The sequence below is a fragment of the Onychomys torridus genome, chromosome 5, assembly GCF_903995425.1.
Source record: "Onychomys torridus chromosome 5, mOncTor1.1, whole genome shotgun sequence".
Taxonomy (NCBI): domain Eukaryota; kingdom Metazoa; phylum Chordata; class Mammalia; order Rodentia; family Cricetidae; genus Onychomys; species Onychomys torridus.
Genome location: NC_050447.1, coordinates 69,228,945 through 69,253,836, shown reverse-complemented (window position 1 = coordinate 69,253,836; position 24,892 = coordinate 69,228,945). Strand labels below are relative to the sequence as shown.

At 41.8% G+C, this 24,892-nt stretch overlaps 2 protein-coding genes across 3 annotated transcripts in view; one reads left to right on the top strand and one right to left on the bottom strand.

Annotated features, from left to right (window-relative positions):
- The first annotated feature begins 43 nt into the window (after nucleotides 1-43).
- Nudt5 (nudix hydrolase 5) lies at nucleotides 44-24,364 on the top strand. Of its 2 annotated transcripts, XM_036187209.1 has the most exons (11): nucleotides 44-187; nucleotides 3,973-4,102; nucleotides 11,236-11,341; nucleotides 12,422-12,489; nucleotides 15,952-16,001; nucleotides 17,412-17,519; nucleotides 19,014-19,109; nucleotides 19,868-19,969; nucleotides 21,590-21,598; nucleotides 21,730-21,783; nucleotides 23,817-24,364. In XM_036187209.1, the coding sequence occupies exons 3-11, from the start codon at nucleotides 11,279-11,281 to the stop codon at nucleotides 23,924-23,926; spliced, it is 660 nt and encodes a 219-aa protein (XP_036043102.1). In that variant the 5' UTR covers nucleotides 44-187; nucleotides 3,973-4,102; nucleotides 11,236-11,278; the 3' UTR covers nucleotides 23,927-24,364. The 2 variants fall into 2 exon arrangements, with proteins under 2 accessions (XP_036043102.1, XP_036043101.1); XM_036187208.1 differs by lacking the exon at nucleotides 3,973-4,102.
- Nucleotides 19,244-24,892, bottom strand: part of Sec61a2 (SEC61 translocon subunit alpha 2) — a 34,030-nt gene continuing 28,381 nt past the window's right edge. The window contains exon 12 of the mRNA XM_036187206.1: nucleotides 19,244-19,506. Coding sequence (XP_036043099.1) covers nucleotides 19,485-19,506 — 22 coding nt within the window. The 3' untranslated portion in view covers nucleotides 19,244-19,484. The remainder of the gene's footprint in view (nucleotides 19,507-24,892) is intronic.

Here is a 24,892-nt window from a genome sequence, read left to right as displayed (position 1 = left end):
AGGTAATTATCCGAAGCTAGGAGTTTCTACGGGTGCCGGGAGGAGGACGTGTGCACATCCTCCTTGCACCACGAGAGGCGCCTGTGTCTCTAGTGGTGGCTACTGCTTCTACGGAGAGACTGCAGCTTCTGTCTGATTGTTTTTCCTTCCCTCCTCCATCCCTTCCACATCCCACAGCTTAGTATAGGTAAGTGGGCGCAAGCCAAGCTCGGTGCTAAGTGTCCTTGGAGAGGGGAAGGGAAAGGAGGGCGCGAGCACAGCTGATGGTGCTTAGAATGCTGCCCGTCGCGCGCGTGTCTCCCAGTCCGCGCCTGAGCGCGAGAACCTGAGATCTAGGCGAACCAGCCTGGACTACTAGAGGAACTAGGAAACAACACAGTGAACGTTTGAACATATTAGTCGAGGCATCTACAAGAATGGTCCCTTCTCATTCGCGAAAGTAGATTTCAAGAGACGCGGGGAAGCAATCCCGCTTGTGCGATTCTAGGGAGGAGGGACGTCGTATTTTACGGTCCTGGAGATGAAAGAGGCGATGTTCGTCTGAGAAAGCAAGGAAAGAGGAAAGTTGTCTTTTAAGCTTAAAGTTCATTTAGTTCAGTCTCGAAAAATTGACCAGTGTGGAAAAGCACAGATTTTTATCAGAGTCTCTGCAATGGTGAAATAAGGTTGAAAGAGTTCATACATGGACTTGTGGTATTTTTCTCCTTACTCCGTTTTCCATCTGACCTCCCTACAAAGTTCAGTTTTGTTTCTTTATAAGAAGGAAAAACCACCAGCTGCAAGAGATAGGCCTTTAAAACCTATCTCTTGTTGCTTCCTATAATTTACAAGTCTTGGGCTTGTTCCAAGCACGTATTTGTCGAAAAGCACATTTCAGATATCCGCCCCCACCAAAAAAAAAAAAAAAAAAAAAAAAAAATTTTTTTTTTTTTTTACACATTTCTCCCAGCCTGTCTAAGCAGTTTAAGTTAAAAAGATAAAATCCCAGCCACTGTCGACTTCTTTAGAAAGGCATTTGTCAGAATTAATCAATAGAATACTTTGTATTTTGAGTTATAATACACACATACCAGAAGTATAACCTGTTTAAAGTACAGGTGAAGTGGTTGGAAGTCTTGCTTAAAGAATATATTTTCAAAGCCAAGATAAATGTGTTACAATGTTGCAGTGTACGTTGGTGGGTTATGGATGGCAGAGATTCCTATTTAAGTACCTGTGAAATCCAGAATTAATCAGTCCGGTGTTTTTGTGTTGTTGTTTGTTTTGTTACTTTGAAACAAGGTTTCTGTAATCCTGCCTGTCCCGGAAGGTTCCAAGTCAGTGGTTCTCAGACGGTGGGTCGTGACCCCTTTGGGTCGTGTAGATATCCTATATAGCGTATGTTTACATTATGGTTCATAACAGTAGCAAAATTAGTTATGAAGTAGCAGAAAAATAATTTTTTTTGGCAACGAAATAATTTTATGGTTGGGGTCACCACAGCATGAGGAACTGTATTAAAGGGTCACAGCATTAGGATGTTGAGAAACCTCAAAGGAGATTCACCTGTCTCTGTCTCCCGGTGCTATGATCAAAGGGATGCACGGCCAAGTCTGGCTCTTCCTCTGTGTTTTGAAGCAAAGCGGCAATAATCCTTATCTTCCTTTCCCTTTTTCTGGAGATGGTGCTTGTACAGCTAAGAGCGTAAGTGAGAAGCCGCTAATACTTGTTTTTAATTGACCTGGAAACAAAGTTGCAGTGGGAGGAAAGGTTAGCACTAGTTGGAGTGCATTTGGGTAAAGTGTTTTTGGTCGAAGATAGGAATTGGTATACGGGAGAAAGCAGATCCCAGGAATGTTACTCATTTCGGTAAAGTAATACTTCAACAGCCCAGCAAACATTTGGGCCCAGAGGCTGAGACAGTTATTTGTAGAGAATCAGCTAAATTGTAAGCATCAGGAAGAGGACAGGGCAGAGATGGAAACTGGAACAGAGTCATGTATATTCTGCAGCTTGTTGGTTTTTATGAAACAGGGTTTCTCTGTGTAGCCCTGGCTGTCCTGGAACTTGCTTTGTAGACCACACTGGTCTCGAACTCACAGATCCACCTGCCTCTGCCTCCAGAGTGCTGGGATTAAAGATGCCCAGCCTAGTCTGTTTTCAATAACTGTTTTTAGTGCTGCAGTAGGTTCTGCTACAGACTTAGCCAGAACTCTACTGACACCACAAATAAAAGATGCTCAAGTTTTGAACACTAAGGATAAATTATCTATTTTTAACTACCATGTTTGTTTTTATATTTAATTCTTATATTCATTTTCTTCAATAAAAGCCTTAGAATACAATGGTGGAAGTAATGGTATTTAGTGTGTGCCAGTGCAGGTGGGCAGTGAGCAGCACGTGGAAATCAAAAGACAACTTTTCAGCCTTTGGGAGTCCGTTCTCCTGTCCACTGTGGGCTCCGAGGATTTCACTTGAATACCCAGGAGTCCGTTCTCCTGTCCACTGTGGGCTCCGAGGATTTCAATTGAATACTCAGGAGTCCGTTCTCTGTCCACTGTGGGCTCCGAGGATTTCACTTGAATACCCAGGAGTCCGTTCTCCTGTCCACTGTGGGCTCCGAGGATTTCAATTGAATACTCAGGCCCGCACAGCAAGCACTTGCTTAGCCATCCCGCCAGCCCCTCGGGTTTTCGTTGTTTTGTTTTGTGTTGTTGTTTTTTTTTTGTTTTGTTTTGTTTTTTTTAATGTCAGTATTGTTAGGGGCAAGGGGATTTACTCAGTGATTCCAAAGTGAAAAATCCCATTTTCTTCCTTGAATTCATAGCATAACTTCTAGATAAATATTTCTAAACCAACAAACTCAGTGTGTCCAAATATGAACACTGACATTTTTTTTCTACTGTTCCAGTCTCCTTTAAAATCTCTGGGAACCACCTTGGGTTCACTTCCCTAAAATAATTCACTTTTAGGACAAAATAAACTCTTATTGTTGGTTGTTACTGCTAACACCCCACCACACATTCACATCTGAACTATCTCTTGTCTGAACTATTACAAGAAGTTCCTTACAGGGCTCATTATTTTGCGGCTATAATCAATTAACCTACCCAAGGGTCATGACCATCAGTTTCCTTTTGCTCATCTAGAATTGAGTGGTATATTAATAAACTGTGGTAAATGATTTTTTTTTTAAGTCGCCAATCTCAATAAATCTCAGTCCCTTTCCTTCCTACCTATTGCCCATCCATGCCAGGAGAAGGGGCACATTGTAAACTTGAGTGGCATTCCACCCTTACCAATGTGAGTACAAGATCTCTCCATCGGACTGAGAAGAATTTTAAGTAAGGGAAGGGCACTGAAATCCATTTGATGTGGGTACCAAAATTTTACCATTTATAGTACAAAAGAGTGTATATTTTCTGTTTTAAAAAAGTAAACTTTTAAAGTTGTGATAATAGCTAAAATTATTTAATATTTTTATACTAGTTATTCCATTCTTGGTTCTTTATTAAATGAGATGACTTTTCTATTAAAATTAATTCATTGACATGTATATACTGATTACCTTCTGGTTACTGTTTCTTCTAACCCTTTCATCTCCTTCCCATCCGTGCCAACACCCCCTCCTCCCTATCCATGCCTTCACCAGATTCATGACTTGAGGTTTTGTTGTGTGAACATTTCATCAGAGTGATCTGTGTGACCATTGGATTAGGACTGCCCATTGTAGCCTGGAGGGGGTCACCAGTGGCTACTCAACTGATGACAGTGATTCCCTCTGTCCCTGAATTTATGTGTAGAAAATAGTTCAAGAGTGAGGGTCAGGGTCCCCTGAGTCCCTCCTCCATCCTTGTCTGGCTGTTGAGCAGATTCATCGCAATAATCAGAGTAGTTTGGAGGAGTCCTTGATCGCAGTGGCTGCCGTAAGATGGCGTTTTGCAGCCCTTCTTCCTGTCTGCCAGCTTTTTCTTTTCTCCCTTTTTTCCACAGTGTCCCCTGAGCTTTGGCAGGAATGCTATAAATGTACAGCTGGGGGTTGAGCACTCGACCACTATTTACTCTCAACACTACATACAGTCGTAAAACTTCATCTCAACTCACTGGAAAGAGGCTTCTTTGGGTAAGATTGAGAATGGTAATTGTCTGAGTATACATATGTGCATTTAGTCAGGCGGTGGTGGCACATGCCTTTAATCCCAGCACTCTGAAGGCAAAGGCAGGTGGATCTCCAAGTTCTGAGTTTGAGGCCAGCCTGGTCTCCAGAGCAAGTTCCAGGATAGCCAGGAATACAGAGAAACCTTGTCTTGAATCCCCCACCCCCAAAAAAGTGCATTTAGACCTACGTTCTTCCTCACTATGAGCTTTTGAGCAGGTTTGTAGTACCAATAAGGATTCTCTCCTGTGGAGAGTAGGTCTCAAATCCAATAAAAGGATAGTTAGTTGTCCCCATAACAGTTGTACCACTATTGCCTAAGTGGGCACATCTTTGCCTGGCAAGCTGGTGTCAGTTTGTGGGGCTTACAGCTGGGTAAGACTATTGATGCCCTTCCTCCTCCCCCACCCCACCCCAGCAGCCTGCATAGCAAATTCTGGCATTATAAAAGCCAGCAAGGAGGCTTCCAGCTCAGTTCCAACTTGATTTATCTATATCATGCAGCCAAGATGGTGTGGTGACTTTAGCATTAAGGTCTTATCTAGTTAAAGTGGGCAACCAAGAGCAGTGGCAAGAACCTGTATTGTTTTGTGGGCCCCTAAGGCCTCCCCTACTAGCAGCTCACAGTGAGTTGTCCTGCATCTGACATGGAGATTTTTGTTTGATAACCCATTTCAAGGAGGAGTGTTGTTGTTTTGAGCTGAGGATCAAACTCAGGGCCTTGCACTTGCTAGGCAAGCGCTCTACCACTGAGCTAAATCCCCAGCCCATTGTTGTTTTTAAGCCTTGCAAGATATCCAACTTAAAAAAAATTATTTTTGTTGGAAGATTATAGGTTTCTATGTGGCTTTTTTAAACCCCTTTTATTTTGGTTGTCCCTCCCTCTTAAATATTTAGTCCATGCATGTGAGAATGCATTCATACACAGCATGTGTATGGAGGTCCTACCTTATATCTTGTTTGAGGTGGGGTCTCTCTTGTTTGCATATTTCATGGTAGTTGTCCTGCAGTGTTCTTGGGGGTGCACCTGTCTTGGCCTCACAATTTGTCTTAGGAGTGCTGCTGCTACAAAGATGGGCCACCATGTCCTGCTTTTATGTGGGGACCAAGGATCTGATCAAGTCATCAGACTTGCACAGCAAGCGCTCTTTCCCAGGTAGCGACTTCCTCACCCAAGTCATTTGTTTGGAGGTGGGTTTTTGTGGGCCAGGCTGGCCACAGACTCACTGTAGCTGCTGATTTTGAACTTCAGTCTGCCTCCCTTTACTTCCTAAGTGCTGGGAGGACAGACCTGCACCCCGACACTGTTTATACAGAGCTGGGACTTGGACCCAGGGTTCTGTGGGTGCTGGTGGAGCACTCTACCAAGTGACCTGTAGTCTTAGCTTCAGGTGTTATTTTTCTTAAGTCAGGATCTCGCTGTACAGCCATAGCTGGCCTTGAACTCACTGAAATCTCTCTGCCTCTGCCTCCCAAGTGCTGGGCTTAAAGACATGTGTTGCCAGGTATGGTGGCACACACCTTTAATCCCAGCACTTGGGAGGCAAAAGCAGGCGGATCTCTGTGAGTTTGAGGCCAGCCTGGTCTACAAGGCAAGTTCCAAGATAGCTGGAGCTTTTACATAGAGAAACCCTGTCTCAAAACAAAACAACCAATCATACTCAATTATTTCTTCAAACATTTTAATTGAAGTTTGCTTATTTTTTAGGGCTAGGAGATAGCTTGGTCAGAAAGTGCTTTCTATTCAAGATACCCGAGTCTGATCCCCAGCACCTTTGTAAAAAGCCAGGGATGCTGGTTCAATTTGTAATCTCAGAGCTCAGGAGGCAGAGACAGAAGGCTTTCTGGAATATGATGCACAGTCAGCCGCAGGTAATGGCTAAGCCTGAGGTCCTACAGTGTCAAACCTGTCTCCAAAGAAATAAGGTGGGCAGTTCCTGAGGAACAAACACTGCGGGTTGACTTCAGGCCTCTACACGCTTGTGCATATGCATGCATGTGTACACACAAGCTTATATACACCCCACACAGAAACACAAGTTTTTCCCCACTCTTTCAAAGTGCCTTGTTGATTTCTCTATCATTCTATAACTGTCTCGACTGCCTGTATCGGTCGGGGCTTTGCTTCTGGTTTGAACTTCCACGTTCTTTTTTTCTTCCTTCCTTGAGCTGCTCTCTCGCTATATTGCCCATGCTGGTTTCAAAGTGGTGGCCTCAAGCCATTCTCCTGTGTCAGCCTCCTAAGTGGTACCGTCCTACTTCCTAGAGAAGATGCTGATGACATTATTTAGATTTTATCGAAGAGAATGCAGTGAACATGTTATCTCTTGTTAAGATTCTGTTTCCCTTTCCATTTTGACAAGTTGCAGCGGTTCAAGGTATGGTAGCAGCGAGCCAGGGTGCAATCCACAACCTGGCTCTGGCCTCTAGTTTCAATTCTTACACCTTCACTCTCGCCTCTCTCTCTAAGGTTTTAAATTCTCTGAGGTTATAGTGCAATCACACTATTTCCTTCCCTTTGCTCCCTTCAGGCCCTGCCATATCCCCTTATCCTTTTCCAGTCCATGGCTCCTTTTTCATGAATTGTTGTTGCGTGTTCTATTCCTAATAGAACCTGCTTAGTCCATATATTGTTAATTTGTATGTATGTTTTCAGGGCTAACCATTTGGTATTGAGCAACTAATCGGTGTGTCTTCCCTGGAGAAGATGATTTCTCTCACTTTCCTTAGTTGCCTGTGGTTCTTTGTGCTGAGTTGAAGCCTGTGAGATTGTAGTCAGGCTTTTCTTGGGCCAACAGTGTGGTGGTTATTGTGTTCCCTGAAATATTGTGTGTTCCCCGAAATAAACATATCTGGGGTCAGAGAACAGACAGCCACTAGAACAGAGCCAGAAATGGTGGCTAGAAAATGGGAAGAGTAAGCCATAACAGAAGTTGGGCGGTGGTGGTACACACCTTTAATCCCAGCACTTGGGAGGCAGAGCTAGCCAGATCTCTGAGTTCAAGGCCACTTTAGAAACAGCTAAGCTTGGTGACCCACGCCTTTAATCCCAGGGAGTGGGGGCAGAAAGAAAAGGGTATATAAGGCATGAGGACCAGGAACTAGGGAGGAAAAAGCATGTAGTTAGTTAAGCTTTGGAGCAACACAGTTCAGCTGAGATTCATGTGGAGGAGGACTCAGAAGCTTCCAGTCTGAGGAAACAGGATCACCTGAGGAACTAGCAAGGTGAGATAGCTGTGGCTTGTTCTGCTTCTCTGATCTTCCAGCATTTACCCCAATAACTGGCCTCGGGTTTGAGTTTTATTAATAAGACCTTTTAAGATTCCTGTTACACAACAGCTCACAAAAAACAACACAGACAGACTTACATTAATTATGAAAGCTCAGTCTTAGCTTAGGCTTGGTTCTAACTAGATCTTGTAACTTAAATTAACCCATTTCTATTCATTTACTTTCTGCCTCGCGGCTTTATCACCTTATCCTGCTTGCTCTCCCGGAGTCCCTGCTGCCTTCTTCCGGTGTCCTCTCTGCCTGAAAATCCTGCCTTAGCTATTGGCCGTTCAGCTTTTTATTAACTCAAAGTGGCACATCTTCACAGTGTACAAAAGGATTATTCCACAATATGAGATTGTGTCTCCCACTGTCTTAGTTAGGGTTTCGATTGCTGTGAGGAGATATCATGACCAGGGCAACTCTTGGAAAGTTAAAGTACTTCATTGGAGTAGCTTACATTTTCAGAGGTTCAGTCCATTATCATCATGGGACAACATGGTGGCATGCAGATAGACATGGTGCTAGAGAAGTAGCCAAGTGTCCTACATCTTGACTTGCAGGTAACAGGAAGTGGTCTGAGACACTGGGCAATATTCTGAGCAGATGAGAGCCCTCAAAGCCCGCCTCCACAGTGACACACTTCCTCCAGCAAGGCCACACCGCCTATAGTACCACTCCCTTAGGGGCCATTTTCTTTCAAACTACCACATTCCACACCCTGACCCCCCAAACTCTTGCAACAATAACATAATGCAAAAATGTATTCAGTCCAACTTCAAAAAATCCCCATAAGTCTATCACAGTCCCAAACTTATTTAAAAGTCTAAAGTTCACTGTTTCTTCTGAGATTCCTACAATCTCTTAACTACAGTCCCCTGTAAAATCAAAATCAAAAATTGAGTGATTTCGGGTTGGGGATTAAGCTCAGTGGTAGAGCACTTGCCTACCAAGCGCAAGGCCCTGGGTTTGATCCTAAGCTCAAAAAAATGAGTGATTTTCTTTCCCTCAATGGAGTACTCCCCTGCTTTCTTGGCCTCTGATCAACTGTCACTATTGAACCACCTTTTAAAAGGTTTGTTGTCTTTTCCTTAAGTGTGTATGGTTGCCCCACCTCTAAACATCCTAGTATTAGTTGGGTGTGGTGGCTCACACCTGTTTTCCCAACACTTTAGGATGTAGCAAGTCCCAGGTTCCGTCAATACAAAGAGAAAAGAAAACTAAAGAAAATTGTTAAGGAGGTGGGATTAGTGCAGCCATTTTGTACTATTCTAGACAGTTGAATTTGTCCACTCAGTGGGGCTGCATGGTTGCCTAAAAGTTGTTATTCTTTAAAATTAGAATTCAAACGCTTCCTTATATTAACACATTTCCTTGCCTGCTGTGTGTTATTAATTAGAAGGAATGGATATCTAGAAGATAAAAGGACCTCTAGCCAGAAATAATAGACAACAGGCCTTTAATCCCAGCATTTGAGACGTGGAGGCAGGAGGATCCAGTGTTCAAGTCCAGTCTCTGCTATGTAACAAGTTCAAGGCCAGCCTGAACTACATGAGACCCTGTCTTAAGAAACAAACAGTCTAAAGTTCTTTTATGTGAGTGTAGAGTGTGCAAGCTGATGTCACTTTCTGTCTTAGAAGGTGTGTGTGTGTGTGTGTGTGTGTGTGTGTGTGTGTGTGTGATTAAAAAAAGAAAGGACTTGTCATTCAGGCTAATGAGATGGCCCAGTGAGTAAAAGTCTTGCCGCACAGACCTGACAAACTGTGTTTGATTCCCAAAAACCATGGTGGAAGGAGAGAACTTACTCCTAAAAGATGTCCTCTGACCTCCAGAGACATACCATGGCACACACGTGCACCCACACTCATACAACAATACAAAAAGAAATAAAGCTAGGGATGTTCCTGGAGAAATGATTTATCAGTTAAGTCCTTTTCCAGAAGACCCAAAATCAGTTCCCAGCACTCACATCAGTAGGATTACAATCCCTGGCAATTCCAGCTCCTCCAGAGGATTTGATGCCAGCTGTCTTTCCCAGGCACCTGCATACACATAGTACACATAAACTCACACTAGCACACATGTATATAATACAAATGAATCTTTATTAGAGGAGGGAGAGCATATAGAAGTAGACTGTTGTGGAATATTAAAGATGTGTTACATTCTTTTTTAAGATTAATTATTTATTATGTATACAGAAGAGTGTGCCAGATCTCATTACAAATGGTTGTGAGCCACCATGTGGGTGCTGGGAATTGAACTCTGGACCTCTGGAAGAGCAGTCAGTGCTCTTAAACTCTGAGCCATCTCTCTAGCCCAAGGTGTTACTTTTTCTTTCTTTCTTTTTTTTTTTTGTTTTTTTTGTTTGTTTGTTTGTTTGTTTTGTTTTTAGAGACAGGGTTTCTCTGTGTAGCTTTGTGCCTTTCCTGAATCTAGCTCTGTAGACAAGGCTGGCCTTGAACTCACAGAGATCCGCCTGGCTCTGCCTCCTGAGTGCTGGGACTAAAGGCGCGCATTATCACCACCTGGCTACATTCTTTTGTGCTGTGGAATATTTGTTTAATGATGCAAATATGTGTTGCATTCTTTTATGTTGCATTTGTTTAACTCTGTGAAGCTGGGTTACTTTACCTACCTAAAACACCTGATTGGTCTAATGAAGAGCTGAACTGCCAGTAGCTAGTTAGGTGAGGGGTAGGTGGGGTTGCCAGGCAGAGAGAATAGAGAAGAAGGGAGGAAGGAGAAAAGAAGAGGAAGAGGATACCAGGGGCCAGCCACACAGCTGACATGGAATAAGCAGAAAAGAAAAGATACACAGAAATAGAGAAAGGTAAAAGCCTTTACCTAAAAAAAAAAGGTAAAAGGTGTAGGCAGGATAATGTAAGTTAAGAAAAGCTGGGGCAGTGGTGGCACATGCCTTTAATCCCAGCACTCAGGAGGCACAGTCAGGTGGATCTCTGAGTTCAAAGCCAGCCTGGTCTACAGAGATCCAGGACAGGCACCAAAACTACACAGAACAACCTTGTCTCAAAAAACCAAAAAAAAAAAAAAAAAAAAAGCTGTCTAAAGCCAGGCTTTCATAAGTAAAACAAGTCTCCATGTTTTTGTTTTCTTGTGTGTTTTTTGTTTTTTTTTTTTTTTTTTTTTTTTTTTTTTGAAGCTGGGTGGTAGGCCCCTAAAGAGTAAAGAGTGAGGGGAAAAAATTTAAAAAATTTAAAAATAAAGTGAAAATAAACTGCCGTAGACTATTTGCCTAGCATAAATAAGGCCCTAGGTTCAACTCCAGCACAGTGAGGAGAAAACAAAACAGAAACAGACATAGAGGCTGAAATTGAAATGTTAATTTGGCTTGCCCCAGACTTTTAGAAAGGAGATGTTGAGAGGTAGAAGTGTCATCCTAGACAACTCTAAGTTTAAGTGTGATGGTGCTGCCCTCAATGAGAACCCTGAGGCAAGGGGATCAGAGTCTAAGGTAGCCTGGGATGCACTGCATAGACCTTGCCTCAGAAAACAGCTAAACTGCAAAGCATTGGTAACTGACTTATAATGAGAAGTGGGTATGGAGAACAGTGTGTCGTCCTTTGGTTTTTCTCTAGAAAGAGTGAAATTTAATGTGAGTAAACCTTAGTGGGAATGGAGTCTGGTTAATGCAAACTGAGTCTAAGTAGGATGGCTTTGAATTCTTGCCTGGATGTAGCTTCTGCATGAGCTAGTTCTCGGGTCACATTTGAGAAGATGCTTTGTTAGTAGAGAATTGTCTTAACTATTCAAGTACTTTGACTAGTGTCCGTGTTTGGGGAACCTGAACAAATCTCACTCCTTTACAGCGGAACTTTCCACCTGAGGACTGTGGAGACCAACTAGATTGGAATGGAGAACCAAGAATCAACAGACCCTTCTCAGAACACCAGACAGCACATTATTTCAGAGGAGGTAGTTGCTTTTTCCTGTCCTTTCCCTTCCCCACATAACACCTAAATTTAAAATGAATGTGCAGGCATTTTTCTTTTTTTTCTTTTTAGTGCCATGGGCTTTTCATTCTTGAAGATCATTTTCAAATTATCATTTCAAGGCCAAGTCACATTTTGCTGTTGTCTGAGAACAGTGGTTTATCCATCTTAATTAGATGTATTAATGAAATTGATAATAAGTGGATTGTGGTTCCTGATAGAAAAATTCTTTCTAAAAATCACCCTGGATATAAAAAACAAATAATATATGGTTTTGCACATAATATGTGGTTTTGAGATTTTATATTTAGTAATTACATCATAAGTGTCTGTCATCCCAGCATAAATATTTAAAATAATAAAAACTTAAATTGTTCGTCATTCAAATTCCCCTGAGTTCTAGAATTAATAATATTGAACAAAGAACTAAAGTTACTGAGTGAAGCTTTTAGGGCATTTTCCTCTCAAGAACCAATTGTAGTGGATAAATTTTAAATATTCAACCTGGAACTCTGGTCCTAAAACTTCTCTGGAATTCTTTTTGATTTAGAATCTTTCGTGTTGTCTGTGATCAGATCTGATGGTTTGGTCGGTGTTGGCAAGAAGGGTGGGTGGGGCTAGTGAGGAAAGGCGATTGCTTTCAGTTCACAGTGAGCGTCTTCTCAGCTCGGCCTGGTGCCATAGCTGAGCTGTGCTCCCACACTCCTTGCTGTGTGGGCAGAGCAGTTCTGATGCCTGTCTTGGATTGGGTGGGAGCTTGGTCAGAGAGCAAATCTAGTCTTTATTTTCCTAGTAAAATTTTACATACAACCACACACAAGTGTGGCCAGCTTTGCACACATGCCTGGGGTCAGAACTCGAGAAGCACCCGAAGGTCTCTCGGTACTCTTGTGTTAGTTACCGCTCTCTCCTCCGTCCCAGTGGTGTTTTTCAAGTGACAAGTGCCTGCTCTCACCAAGCCATACATAGAGAAAATTGGAAAGAATACACAATTTGATTTTTCTAAAAAAGACCAACTTGGTTTGAAAATTGCCTGCCTTCTAACTATCTGATTTTGTTTTAGTTGATTTCAGAAGGAAAATGGGTCAAATTTGAAAAAACAACTTATATGGATCCTACTGGGAAAACGAGGTAAATGTTTTTCTTTTCTTTCTGTCTGGTATTTCCAGGTCTCTCTTGAGTGTCTACATAGACACCGGTGTTTCATCATTGTAAGCTCTTCATCCATTGCTAAAGTGTTTGGGTCACTGATAATCTCTAAATAAAACTGAATTACAGTTGTTACTATACCTAATCTGGAACCCATTTTAACTCCATTCTCCATTGTCTTGTGGACCTAAAACTTGTGAGTCTGGCTTAACAAGCTAGAGAATATTCAACAGTGTCTACTGCTTCCTTCTAGTAAAACCAAATTTTTAATGTCTGAGTTAAAAGCACTAAAAAGAAAACAGAACCATTGCTGGATATTATATTTAGAAGGAGCTGTGGATGCAGCTTCATGGTATAACACTTGCCTAGCATGGGCAAAGCCCTGGGTTTGATCCCAACCACCACAAAAAAAAAAAAAGTAAATCAGTAGGGAAAAAGTAATGTATTAAATAGGTTTACTATTTACTCAATAAGGAATAAAATAAAATATAATAAACTTAGTATCCAGACTCATACCAAGTCATTAGGAAAAAAAAATCCATTTGCTACACAATCATGGAAATCGTGTTTTTGTGTGAGCAAATGCATTTCTCAAGGTGACAATACATAGATTTGTTGATTGACACAAATTTTAACTGTTTCTGCTGAACTAGCACAAACCTTCATAAGGCCCATTATTGGAGAGCTCTGGAGGCATACTAACAGACAGCAGACAGACTAAATGTGGAGGAAACAGAGGGTGGATGAAGACCCAGGACAAACCTTGTGGCAAGGCCTGCGTGGCAGGAGGGTACCGTATATGCAATGGATTTATACTGTGAAATATGTAGACACTAGGACTCAGTATAGTGAAATAGTTTGGCTCTGTTTCTCCAAAAAATGAAGTTTATAGCACAGAACACAACCTTTAACACTAAGAAATCTAAAGAATATGTGTCCGTTCATGGCCTCTTGTCTTCACCTGACCAGCCTTTGAGTATTTACTGATGAGGAAAATAAATGTCTAAGTCATTGTCACAGTTAGGGCTATTATTACTGCAGTTAAACATCATGACCAGAAGCAACTTGGGGAGGAAAGAGTTTATTTAGTTACACTTCTGTATCACTGTTGATCATCAAAGGAAGTCAGGACAGGTACCTGGAGGCAGGAGCTGATGCTGAGACCCTGGGAGGGGTACTGCTTACTAGCTTGCTCCCCATGGCTGATTTGCCTGCATTCTTATAGAACCCAGGAATGGCACCACCTATAATAGGTTGGACCCTCTCTCGATAATCACTAATTAGGGCCTGCACATTTTCTCAAATGAGGCTCCCTTCTCTCTGGTGACTCATAGACTGTGTTCAAGTTGACATAAAACTACCCAGCACAGTCACTGGGGGATATTTCCCCAGAATTCCTATTTCTACGTTTCATTCCAGAGAGTCTAGGCTTTAACTTGGGAATGAGTTTTTAAGTCTAACTCCCATGTTTTTGCTGCCAGCATAGAGCATATTTGCTCCATACATAACTCCTCCTCCTGGTCTTTGATGAAGGGTTATGTACAGCATTAATAGCTCTTACCATGGTGTCAAGCTTTGAAGCATGACTGTAGACCAGGTTTCATTAATTTATAAAAATTCATTCTCTGTTACCTCAAAGAAAAGCATATGTATAAAGGATAAAAATAGCTAGAGAATTTTACTGCTGTCTCACTCATGGAAGAAGGGATATGGAATTAGTTCTAGAAGTGTTCAGTACTAATGTCAAGTCCTTACATTGGCATTCAAGATGGGGCAGAGATGTCCTTTGCTGCCTTCTACCTCCTGCACCAGTGGCTAGAGGTGTCTAACGAGAGACCAAACCATGGAGTAATTTAAAAGGAGACCCAATCCTAACGCTGGAAGAGATTTCTCCAGATGGTTTACTCATTCCTGAATTACACAAAGAAGGAAGCTGTTGTAGCTTTGGGACTAACTGGAGGACAAGTAGAGACTAAGCCTTTCTCCCCCGAGAGGATATGTCTGTGAGTTCTAGGACAGTGTCTGAGCTGTCTGGGCATTCTTGCTGTACTGTTTTAATGTTTATATTCTACTGCACATAATGTATGGCTCCTTACTGCTCCTTTACTTGGCCTTAACCACCGTAATGATGCTGCTCTTTGTTTTCCTTATTCCTAGTGGATTTGGGATGGGACCTTCAGTGCTCCTCCCAGCACTGTCTTCAGTCTTTAGGACTAACCCAAGAGGCAGCAGAGAACTATGACAAGGTGTTTGGTCTCTTGGGATCTGTGCTACTGATTGGGAATTGCTTGTTGGTTGGCTTTGTTGCTACTAACAGGAGCGTTGGGCTACTGTGAGTTGTCACAGCAGTTTGATTTTTATTTTCACACGTTTGTCTTGTAAAGCTTGGTGTAGTGCCAAAAGATGTACAGTTTACAGAAAGAGTTTTTGTTTATTCTTGTTTAAAGCCAGATTAAATATCTGGAACTTTTTGTAGAAATGTGGTATTATCAGATCTCAAGGACAACCAGGGAGAAAATGTATGAGCAAGAGGGTCCCTTAGAGTAGGATGTTTGTAATTTACTATACTTAGCCTAGTCTCTAGAGCCATCCAGATTATAACCCCACAGCCTAATATTGTTCACCTGCCCAGCTCCATCATTATCTTAGCACTGCTTCCCCCCCCCATATATGAGAACCAAAGGAGGTGAAATTTCCTGTTATCTCTCCCCCTTTTGAACAGTGTGTTTTGTTTTTTCCCCCTGTAACGAATTTCCCATATAACTCTACCTGATGTTCCTGTAAGAGCAAGTAGAATAGCAGAGATATTACCAAAACCTGAGAACAAACAGCCAGGAACAAATGGCTAACACCAAGTGAAGCCAAAATGGGAGCAAGAATATGATGTCAAGCACTTCACTGCTTCCTCAGGGACCCATCGTTCTTTTTTTACATAAGGCCACAAATAAGGCAAAGAGAATCTAATTCCTCAGCTACGTGGAAAAGATCTGCTTTCTTGAATTGTGTGGTTTAATCACCTATTTTAAACTTGCATAATTTCAGTGGTTCATGTTGTGCATGGCATCCTTTGTTCTTAGAAATGCATCTGGAATGTCCCTAGGGGCTGACTGCATCACTGTGGGAAGACTGGACAGCTGTACACCAGCTTATGCTGCACACTGTAGAGTTACAGTTCAAACCAAAGTGTTCTGAGGGTGCAGTGACTCCAGTGCTCAGCCGCTCTGCCTAGATGGCAGCCAGAGGCTGAGGTGGGGGTGACAACCGGTTTCTTTCTAGTCACATGTACTACAAGAAAGCACAGTTGATCTTTACTGTGGTCTTTGACTGTTTTCATTAGCATATTTGCATGCATTGCATTTATGAAGTTGAGCTAGTCAACAGAAAACATAAGATTCTTCCCATTGCCACTAATGATTTGTTTTTCTTTGTTCTCTGCCTGCATAGAACTTGGGAAACAGTGAAACTTACAACCAGGAAGGGGAAATCTGCTGACGGTATGACTATCCTAACTCTTTCTGAAGGAAGTTAGCACATGAAATTGTAAGATGATGTTTAATATAACCAAAGACCTCAAAGAAGAATTACCTTCAATTGGGATTTTTTATGTATGAGTCTCCTGTTTTTACAATGCTATGTTCCAGAGCTTTTCTGTATAAGTAACTTCTGGCTCCCATTTTCTAAGCTAAGAACAATTTTGAAAGAAAGATGTGTTAACCTTTATAGCCAAACATATGTCAGTATAATTTGAAGCTACATGCTGTGTCTTCATATGTGAAGACCATTGGAATCCTTTGTACTCTGAAGGTGAGTGCCTTTGGGTGTGGTGAAATGATCCCCCACCCTCATGCTTCAGTTGAGAGGAAAGAGAATTGGAAAAGGGCTTCCATTCACCTCCCCTTGCAGGCATACGTGTCTTGGCTGCAACCGCATCAGAAACATCCTCTAGCCACATGTGGTCTGGAAAAGCTGAGCTTTTTGTTTTTCCATCTTGATTTGGTTTGTTTTTATAGGAGACAAATAGTTGCTTTGCTACAGCTGCTCTTCACTGTTAAAGCATTTGGGAGCTGCTAACAATTGTCCCTGGTGGTGGCTGTCTCCACAGCCAGTAGCTTTCTGATTTTTAAGTCCAGATTATTTAGAGGGAAAGAATTTATATTCTAAAACAGCAAAAGTCAGTCTGTTGACACAGACATGGTGGACCTCAGCTGGCTTCCAGCTTAAGGGACCTCTAGCAGCATGCAGACCACCCTCTTGACCAGCTGTCACTTCAGTGGCTGCTGCATGGGTACCAGGGGCTTCCCATCCTTGGCCCTGTGTGACATCTTTAGTTTCACTTTCGACTTCCTTAAGAAATTGTGGCTGGGCCTGGTGGTGCACACCTGTAGTTCTATACACTTGGGAGGCTGGAGCAGGAAAATCGGGAGTTTGAGTTAGCCTGGGCAGTAGAAACAACATAGTCAGACTCCATCTAAAATAGAAAAAGGATATTGTGATAACTGAAAACGATCTTTTATAATTAAAAGAGTATTTTTAAAATCTGACAAAAATGTTACTTCTTGATATTGTTTTTTCTTAGTTTTCTTTTTTTGAGACAGGGTTTCTCTGTGTACCCCTGGCTATCCTGGAACTTTGTGGACCAGGCTGGCCTCAAACTCAGAGATCCACCTACCACTTCTGGGACCACCATCACCTACCTGGCTTCCTTTTTACATTATTAAATGAGACTAGTTTCAAAGTTGGCTGCCAACACAGAAGATGAAGTTCATTGCTCACTGCTTCAGCAGCAAATTCAGAGTGATGTGGATGCATCTTCGAATCTGGAGTTTGTGTCGAATTGCTGTGGACAGGTTGCTAGCCTGGCCATCCTTTCTTAAGGGTTCTTTAGCTTTGTTTCTGTTTGACAGCTGTGTCCATCATCCCAGTGCTGCAAAGAACTCTTCATTATGAGTGTATTGTTCTGGTGAAGCAGTTCCGACCCCCAATGGGTGGCTACTGCCTGGAGTTTCCAGCAGGTGAGTAACTCTACATAGGTCCTTGGCCTGGGACCAGCATTGCATTGCTTAAGTCTTAATTGCTTATCTTAACCCCTTTTCATCTGTCCCAGTAACTGAAAGTAAATAATAAACATTTCTAAGGCTAGGGAAATGACTCAGCCATTAAAGCACTTGATATGCGAGCAAGATGACTTGAGTTTGGATCCCTGGAACCCCATGTCAAAGTCGGGGAGGTTTGGAGGCTTTCCTGAAATCCAAGCCCTGGAAGGTGGACAAGGGGCTCCCTGGAACAAGCTGGCTAGTGAGACTAGCCATATGGGCGAGCTATAGGTCTGCGTGAACGATGTTGGGCAGAAGAGTGATTGGGGAAAGAGTCTTACACCAACATCAGTCCGATATGCACACACACAAATATATAAAAAGAAAAATACCATGTTTCTATAATGAGGCTCCTTCAAACCCTGGCCACGTTTGGGGTTAGGCAAACCCATATACATGATGTGTAGCTCAGTGGCCACACCCACTTTCCACATAGCTTGCTGACCTCAGTCTCCCAGTCACTGCTGTCAGTCATTTATCAATGTGTCTCCCCTCTGTCACTCAGTCTTTTACAGGAATTTTAACACTAGTCAGTAATTCAGACTCTAAATGGCAAGGCCGTAACTAGAAGACACCCTGGTCTGCCATAAACAAACAGGGCAAGAAACTGTCTTGATTTTATCAGAGGTGTTTTTCAGATTCATTGTAATTAAAGAAGCCATTCAGAATTGGATAAACAGTATTATAGCAATTTATTGGACTGTACCCATATGAAGGAATGACTAAACCCTATGTATTTATGGAAAGTGGTATACTTTACAGCCAGGTTTATGAAGCCCAGTAGGATTTAGGTACAGTGCTTGCCCAGCATGCACAAAGATCTGTGCCCCATTCCCAGGACTGAAGTGGGAAAGCCCAGTTCACAGCAATATATAGTTAACACTTTTCTTTCTCCCTTGCCATTTTATTAAGAAGTTAATAACACCAAAAGTGATTTAAAAATTTAATAACTGCATTTTACTTGTTCTTTACATGGTAGTATTCCATTCAGGAAAATGAACCTGAGTTGTTGCTTTCCCTGTTTGGTCTATCTGTTCCTCATAGTGACTGTAGTAATGACCTACTCTGCAACCTTCAGGTACTCCCTGCTGGCTGGCTCTTCATTGCTGGGCCAGGGTAGTTTTCTGTGAGGAAGAAAGCAAGATAACTATCATATATTAAAAAAAAATCAGCCTCTTGTACTATAGTCACATAAACTGGCCCCAAAACCTAGGTCGCTTGGCCACCACCAAATATTTTCTCAGTGCTGTTCTTGTGCAGAACATGGTTGAGATGTTCATGAGAAACACCTAGAGATGTAAGCAGGAGGCATGAGTAATACCTACCGTAACCTGCTTGGGATGCAAGGATCACTGTGACTTTCCAACTATTAGAAAGCTATTCAAAGAACACTGGCTTCCACCTGTCCTCCAGGGCTCATCGATGATGGTGAGAGCCCAGAAGCAGCAGCTCTCCGGGAGCTAGAGGAAGAAACTGGCTACAAAGGTGATGTCGCTGAGTGTTCTCCAGGTTCGTACTGCTTGGCAGGTGTCATTTGCTTGGACATGAATGAAGCAGGAGTTTTTTTTTTAATTATTATTTTTATTTATTTATTTTTGCCGGAGCTGAGGATCGAACCCAGGGGTTGTACTTGCTAGGCAAGTGCTCTACCACTGAGCTAATTCCCCAACCCTGCAGCAGGAGTTTCTTATGAAGTCAGAGAGAAGAGCCAGGGATTTAGACTGGTTTCCAGCCACGTGCAGTGTAATTCTAGTCTGCCAGAGCTGAGGCAGGATTTTGAGATGAAGGTCTGCATGGGCTACTCCGTAAGACAGTGTTTCATTGCCCTTTCCCCCAAATTAAAAAAAGGAGGGGGTTCTCCATCTGGGAGTGAACTGCTCTTCTTCACGAGAGCAAGTTGAAGGACCTGAAATTGGAAAATTATGAAACCAAGTTGTCTTCAGAACATAGTAAACAATGTTGCTTGCTTTCCTGTCTGGGCCGTACTCCTCACTGGGTTTGTTTGTCCCCATCAGAACCATCTAACCCTCAGACTTCCCAGACACACACACACGCACACACACACACACACACACACACACACACACACACACACACGCGCGCACGCACACACACACACACGTTCTACAGTCTGGTAGCATCTATTGACTAGATACCAGTTGAATGAACCCTGAGCCCCAGCTCTTCGGTGACATTTAGTGAAATGACTAGCAAGGGACTAAGGCACTTGCCTCATTTCTTAAGGCAGTTGTCACTTCTTCCCCCAGCTGTGTGTATGGATCCAGGCTTGTCCAACTGTACCACACATGTTGTGACAGTAACCATCAATGGAGATGATGCGGAAAATGTAAGGCCGAAGCCCAAACCAGGTAAGGATGTGTTGGATACATTCAACCTGGTTGAGTTTCATTGAGAGTCTTTTAACTTGCTAAAATCAGCATAGTTTTCATTGAAAGAATCACAGTTTGCCACAGGTTCTTTGTGGGTACTTGTCTGCTTCCCAGTGTTGGATAGGTATTTGGCATATTCTTTTTAGTATATCATTGATCTTGTGTGTGTTGTGTTTTGTTTTTATAAAATGTTAAACTACAAAATTATAATATGTTAAATTTTATAAAATGTTCAATGTCTATTTTTTTTTTTTTTGGGTGTGTGGAAAATTGATTCCCATTTAATGAGCTACAGGCCCAACTAGAAAGTGAGAAACTTCAAAATCACCTTGTTTTTTGTCTTCATCTGTAAGAACAGCTGTTAAAGGTTGCAGTCTTTTTTATTTACAGAGTTTGTAAGGTTATTCTTTGTACCAAAATATCCCCTAGCAAGTTGGGGTCTGAAAGCATTAATATGCTGTCAATTCCCTATCCTTTCTCCTACCCCTTTGAAGGTGGGTAGGTGGGTGGATGGATTGATGGATGGATGGATTGATGGATGGATGGATTGATGGATGGATAATCAAAACACACACACACACACACACACACACACACACACAGTAAATCACATTTTGAGTGGTAATTTTTTAGCCTTGTAAATTATACCTGCATGTTTCATTAGTGTCTTGTTGACAGTTTTAAATGCTTAATTGTTTAAACTACAAATATTCCTAAGACATGGAAGCCCCTCATTTAGGAGCCCCTCAAAGTTAAATATAGAACTATCTAAATTCTGTTATGTGCGGTACCACACACCTTTAATCCCAGCACTCTGGAGGCAGGGGTGGGCAGAATTCAAGGTCGGCATGGTCTACAGAGTGAATTCCAAGACAGTTAGGCCATTACACAGAGAAACCCTATCTCCAAAATCAAAAGTTATCTAGACTCCAGTATTTCTAAAAGAAATAAACTAAAGACAACTGAAAGCAAGAGACTCAGATTCTAATATTTGATGGTATCATCACTCAAAGTAGCCAGAAGTAGAGACTAGTCAGGATTCTACCAGCACTTGAATGGATAATGAAATGTAGAATTTTGATAAATGCTACACTATGAATGAACCTTGATAGGATTGTGCTAAGTGAAATAAGCTATATTCAAAAGGGCAAACGTGTGATTCTATTGATATTAAATACCTAGAATAGACATTCATGGAGACAGAAAATGGAAATTGAAAGATGGAGAGTTTCTGTTTAGTGAATTCCAACTTTCAATTTGGGGTGATAAAATTGTGAGCGTAAGAGTAGTGATGTTTGTACAACTCTTTGCTGAATTTTAATGTAAAAACAGTTAAAATGATAAATTTTGTATTGTGTATTTGTCCACAGGTATAAATGTAGCAAACATGCAGTACAGGATATGCTTTAGATTTGCTGTGAAATGTTCTGGAGAATAACAATGTTATACCATTGATACTGACTTTACTATGATATAATTAATAGTCTTAGGTTTCTGTTAGCTTCTTCTCCAGTCTTTTATTTGCACTGGAGTCTTCCAAAGGCTTGCCACAGCAAGCTGTACTAAAATATAAATGTTCTTCCCTCTTTTTATTTTCAGGGGATGGAGGTATGCTATTCTACTCCCAGTGGCTGGCCCTGTGATGGCTTAGTGTAGTGGTAATGATGGCTGTGGACATTTGGGGCTGTTGGGGTTCACTCCTGTCCTTCAGCTGTTTTCACTATATTCTGTTTGTTTAGAATTTGTGGAAGTGATTTGTTTACCAAAGAATGACCTACTGACTAGACTTGACGGTAAGCACCCTAAGCTTATTACCTAGACTTCTCTTGGTTCCCTGCCCCCATCTCTATCCACTATGGCATTAGTGTAATTCCTTTATCTTCATCTCTTAATGTCAGACAGCTAGAAACTGTTGACTAGTTTTCCTTTTCAAGTGATGTACAGTTTGAAATTTAAGAAAAACATTCTGTGTCAAGGGAAAGCTTTAATACAGGCCTTTTAAATTTTTTCCCTACATAATAGTGATTATTTTCTTGCTATCTAACCAAAATTATTGAATGCTTAAGATCTTTGATCCATACCAGTGCCAAGGTGTAAATACGTAGCTCGGCTATGCTAGTATGTTATGTTAGTCTTTGTAGACAGTCAAGTTCAAGACTCTTACAGCAGTTATCCAACACATACTTGACTGAGAAGCTGATGTAATGAACCCCAGTAAATGTAAATCAGTGGTCAGTTGGTTAGATCAGCCCATCCCACAAAGACAGTGCAAAAATCCTGATAGATTCTGTAAGATAATACTTACTGTTAATGATGACAAAGGTCCTCCGAGGTGCCCCAGCTTTGTCGATCTCCATTTGCCCATTTGTGAAAAAGCAGAGACTTTCATAATCCCAACTTCTTATGAGTTCTCTGCCAGGAAACTGATAACTTGTTTTTTTCTACTGTTTTTAAGTAGCTCCTTTGACGATTAGCACAAAATAACAAGTATTCATTAACCTGAGACTCTAAGAGTGGTCCTTAATTCCTCCCATGCCAGTAGCTTATGGCTTCACTTGAGAAGCTGAGAGCTCTATTTTAAAATGTCTGTTACTTGTTTGAAAAGTTAAGTGACAATCTCTCAAAAAAAAAATAAGATTTTATATTCTCAGACAGCTTCAATTTACCTTTTCAAAAAGTAGAGCTGAGATAAAAATCATCACAATACCTCAAAGCCAAATTAAATGTCATCATTTATTCAGATGGCAGCCAATATTAGGCAGTACAGCTAAAGATCCAAAAGGCCTGATGGGTTTGAGGCTCTGCCACCGTTACATTATCAGTACGAACCTCTCGTTTCCCTAAATGAAGTAAGCCCTTCTGGTGAGGATGTGCGAGGAAAATGAAACAGATAATGAATGTAGGTGAAGTACTTGGCCCCCAGGTGCTTAAATAATTTGATGGGTGTTTTCTTTACTTATAGAATATCGCTTGTTGGAGATTTAGCTCAGTGGTAGAGTGCTTGCCTAGCAAGTGCAAGGCCCTGGGTTCAATCCTCAGCTCCAAAAACAAAACAAAACAACAAAACAAATAAGTATTTCCCAGCCGGACAGTGGTGGCGCACACCTTTAGTCCCAGCACTCGGGAGGCAGAGCCAGGCGGATCTCTGTGAGTTCGAGGCCAGCCTGAGCTACCAAGTGAGTTCCAGGAAAGGCGCAAAGCTACACAGAGAAACCCTGTCTCAAAAAACAAAAAACAAAACAAAACAACAACAAAAAAATCCCACCGGGCGGTGGTGGTGCACACCTGTAATCCCAGCACTCGGGAGGCAGAGGCAGGCAGATCTCTGAGTTCGAGGCCGGCCTGGTCTACAGAGCTAGTCCAGGACAGGCTCCAAAGCTACAGAGAAACCCTGTCTCGAAAAAAAACCAAACAAAGAATATCGCTTATAGAATTCCTTCTCTCATTACCTGACTCCCTACTGGTCTTAGAAGGGGATAATTCGGCAAGAAAGAGGAAAGGGAAACGACCAATTTACCTAACCAGTATAACCAAACTACAGGAACCAACTTGCATCTTCTGCCATACACAGTTGAATAGGACATGAACCCTGCCTGACTCAAGGGTCAGTTGTCTTTGAGCTTATTCCCAGACACGTGGCTCAGAGATACTGGGCCAGGGAGATGGCTGAGTGCTGAGCCTGATGAGGCATCTGTTTTGCTACTTTTCATCCTTTGCTATAATTTTAGAGTGTCACCAGCATCTAGCACAAGAACTGGCGGAGTGTGAACAGGATTGACTAGGCTCTCTTGTCACTGTCTCTAAACTGTCACCTTTGCTTCCTTAGCTTTGGTAACAGAAGAACATCTTACAATGGATGCCAGGGTCTACGCCTATGCTCTGGCACTGAAACACGCCAACTCGAAGCCATTTGAAGTACCCTTCCTCAAATTTTAAGGCCAAGGACACTGGCCATGTTTTGTAAATGAGACCATAAGGCCTTCACTATTCATTGTATTCAATCACGTTTAATGTAGATCGGAAATCGGCTTTTTCATAAAATAAAAGCAGCACAGACTGCATGTGGTATGGAATTATAATTACAGAGAGGATGTAACCTTCATTTAAACTTGTTAAATGCTCATGAAAAAAAGAACATAAATGTAGGTAGGTATGTTAAAATTTCTTAAACTTCACCTAGTCTAGAAGGTGAGGGTATTTCTCAGGAATAGACTTGAGCTCCAAATTATTAGGTCAGCTATTTCCACCCTCAACTCCTAATATAAAAATGATGTACTAAGGTCTGCAAATAGTTATTAGGTTCATGTTTCAAAATAAGATTGGGATTTTGTTGAGACAGGGTTGCTGGCCTGGTACTTGCTTTGTAGACTGGGCTGCCTTTGAACTCTCAGAGATCCGCCTGCCTCTGCCTCTCCAAGTGCTGGGATTAAAGGTGTGCACCACCACACCAGGCCAAAATAAGTTTCAAAAGAGACTCTGATAGGGACTTAATTGGCTTCTCCTAATTCTAATTGACTTGCCATATGGAATTTATATGGGTAGCAGATGTAAGATCAACAGAGAATAACATTTGTGGGAAATATGTACATACTTGTCATACATGGCTTGTAATCCACCTCCTTGGGAGGCTGAGGCAGGAGATCATAAATGTGGCCAGCCTGGGCTGCATAATGAAACTTTATCTCAAAAATAAATTTTTAAATGTATTTAATATCCTTATAAGGCCATTTACTTCCTAAAAGTATACCAAGACTAATGTTTCAGTAGTGAAGATAGCTTAGCCTTAATATATTAAGAGGCTGAAAACTCAGGGCCCTTCCCTCAAGTGTGCACATACTTTAATTTCCTATCCTCAGAAAATTGTATTCTAAAGCTACATCCATAGTCAAAAGATTGGCATGG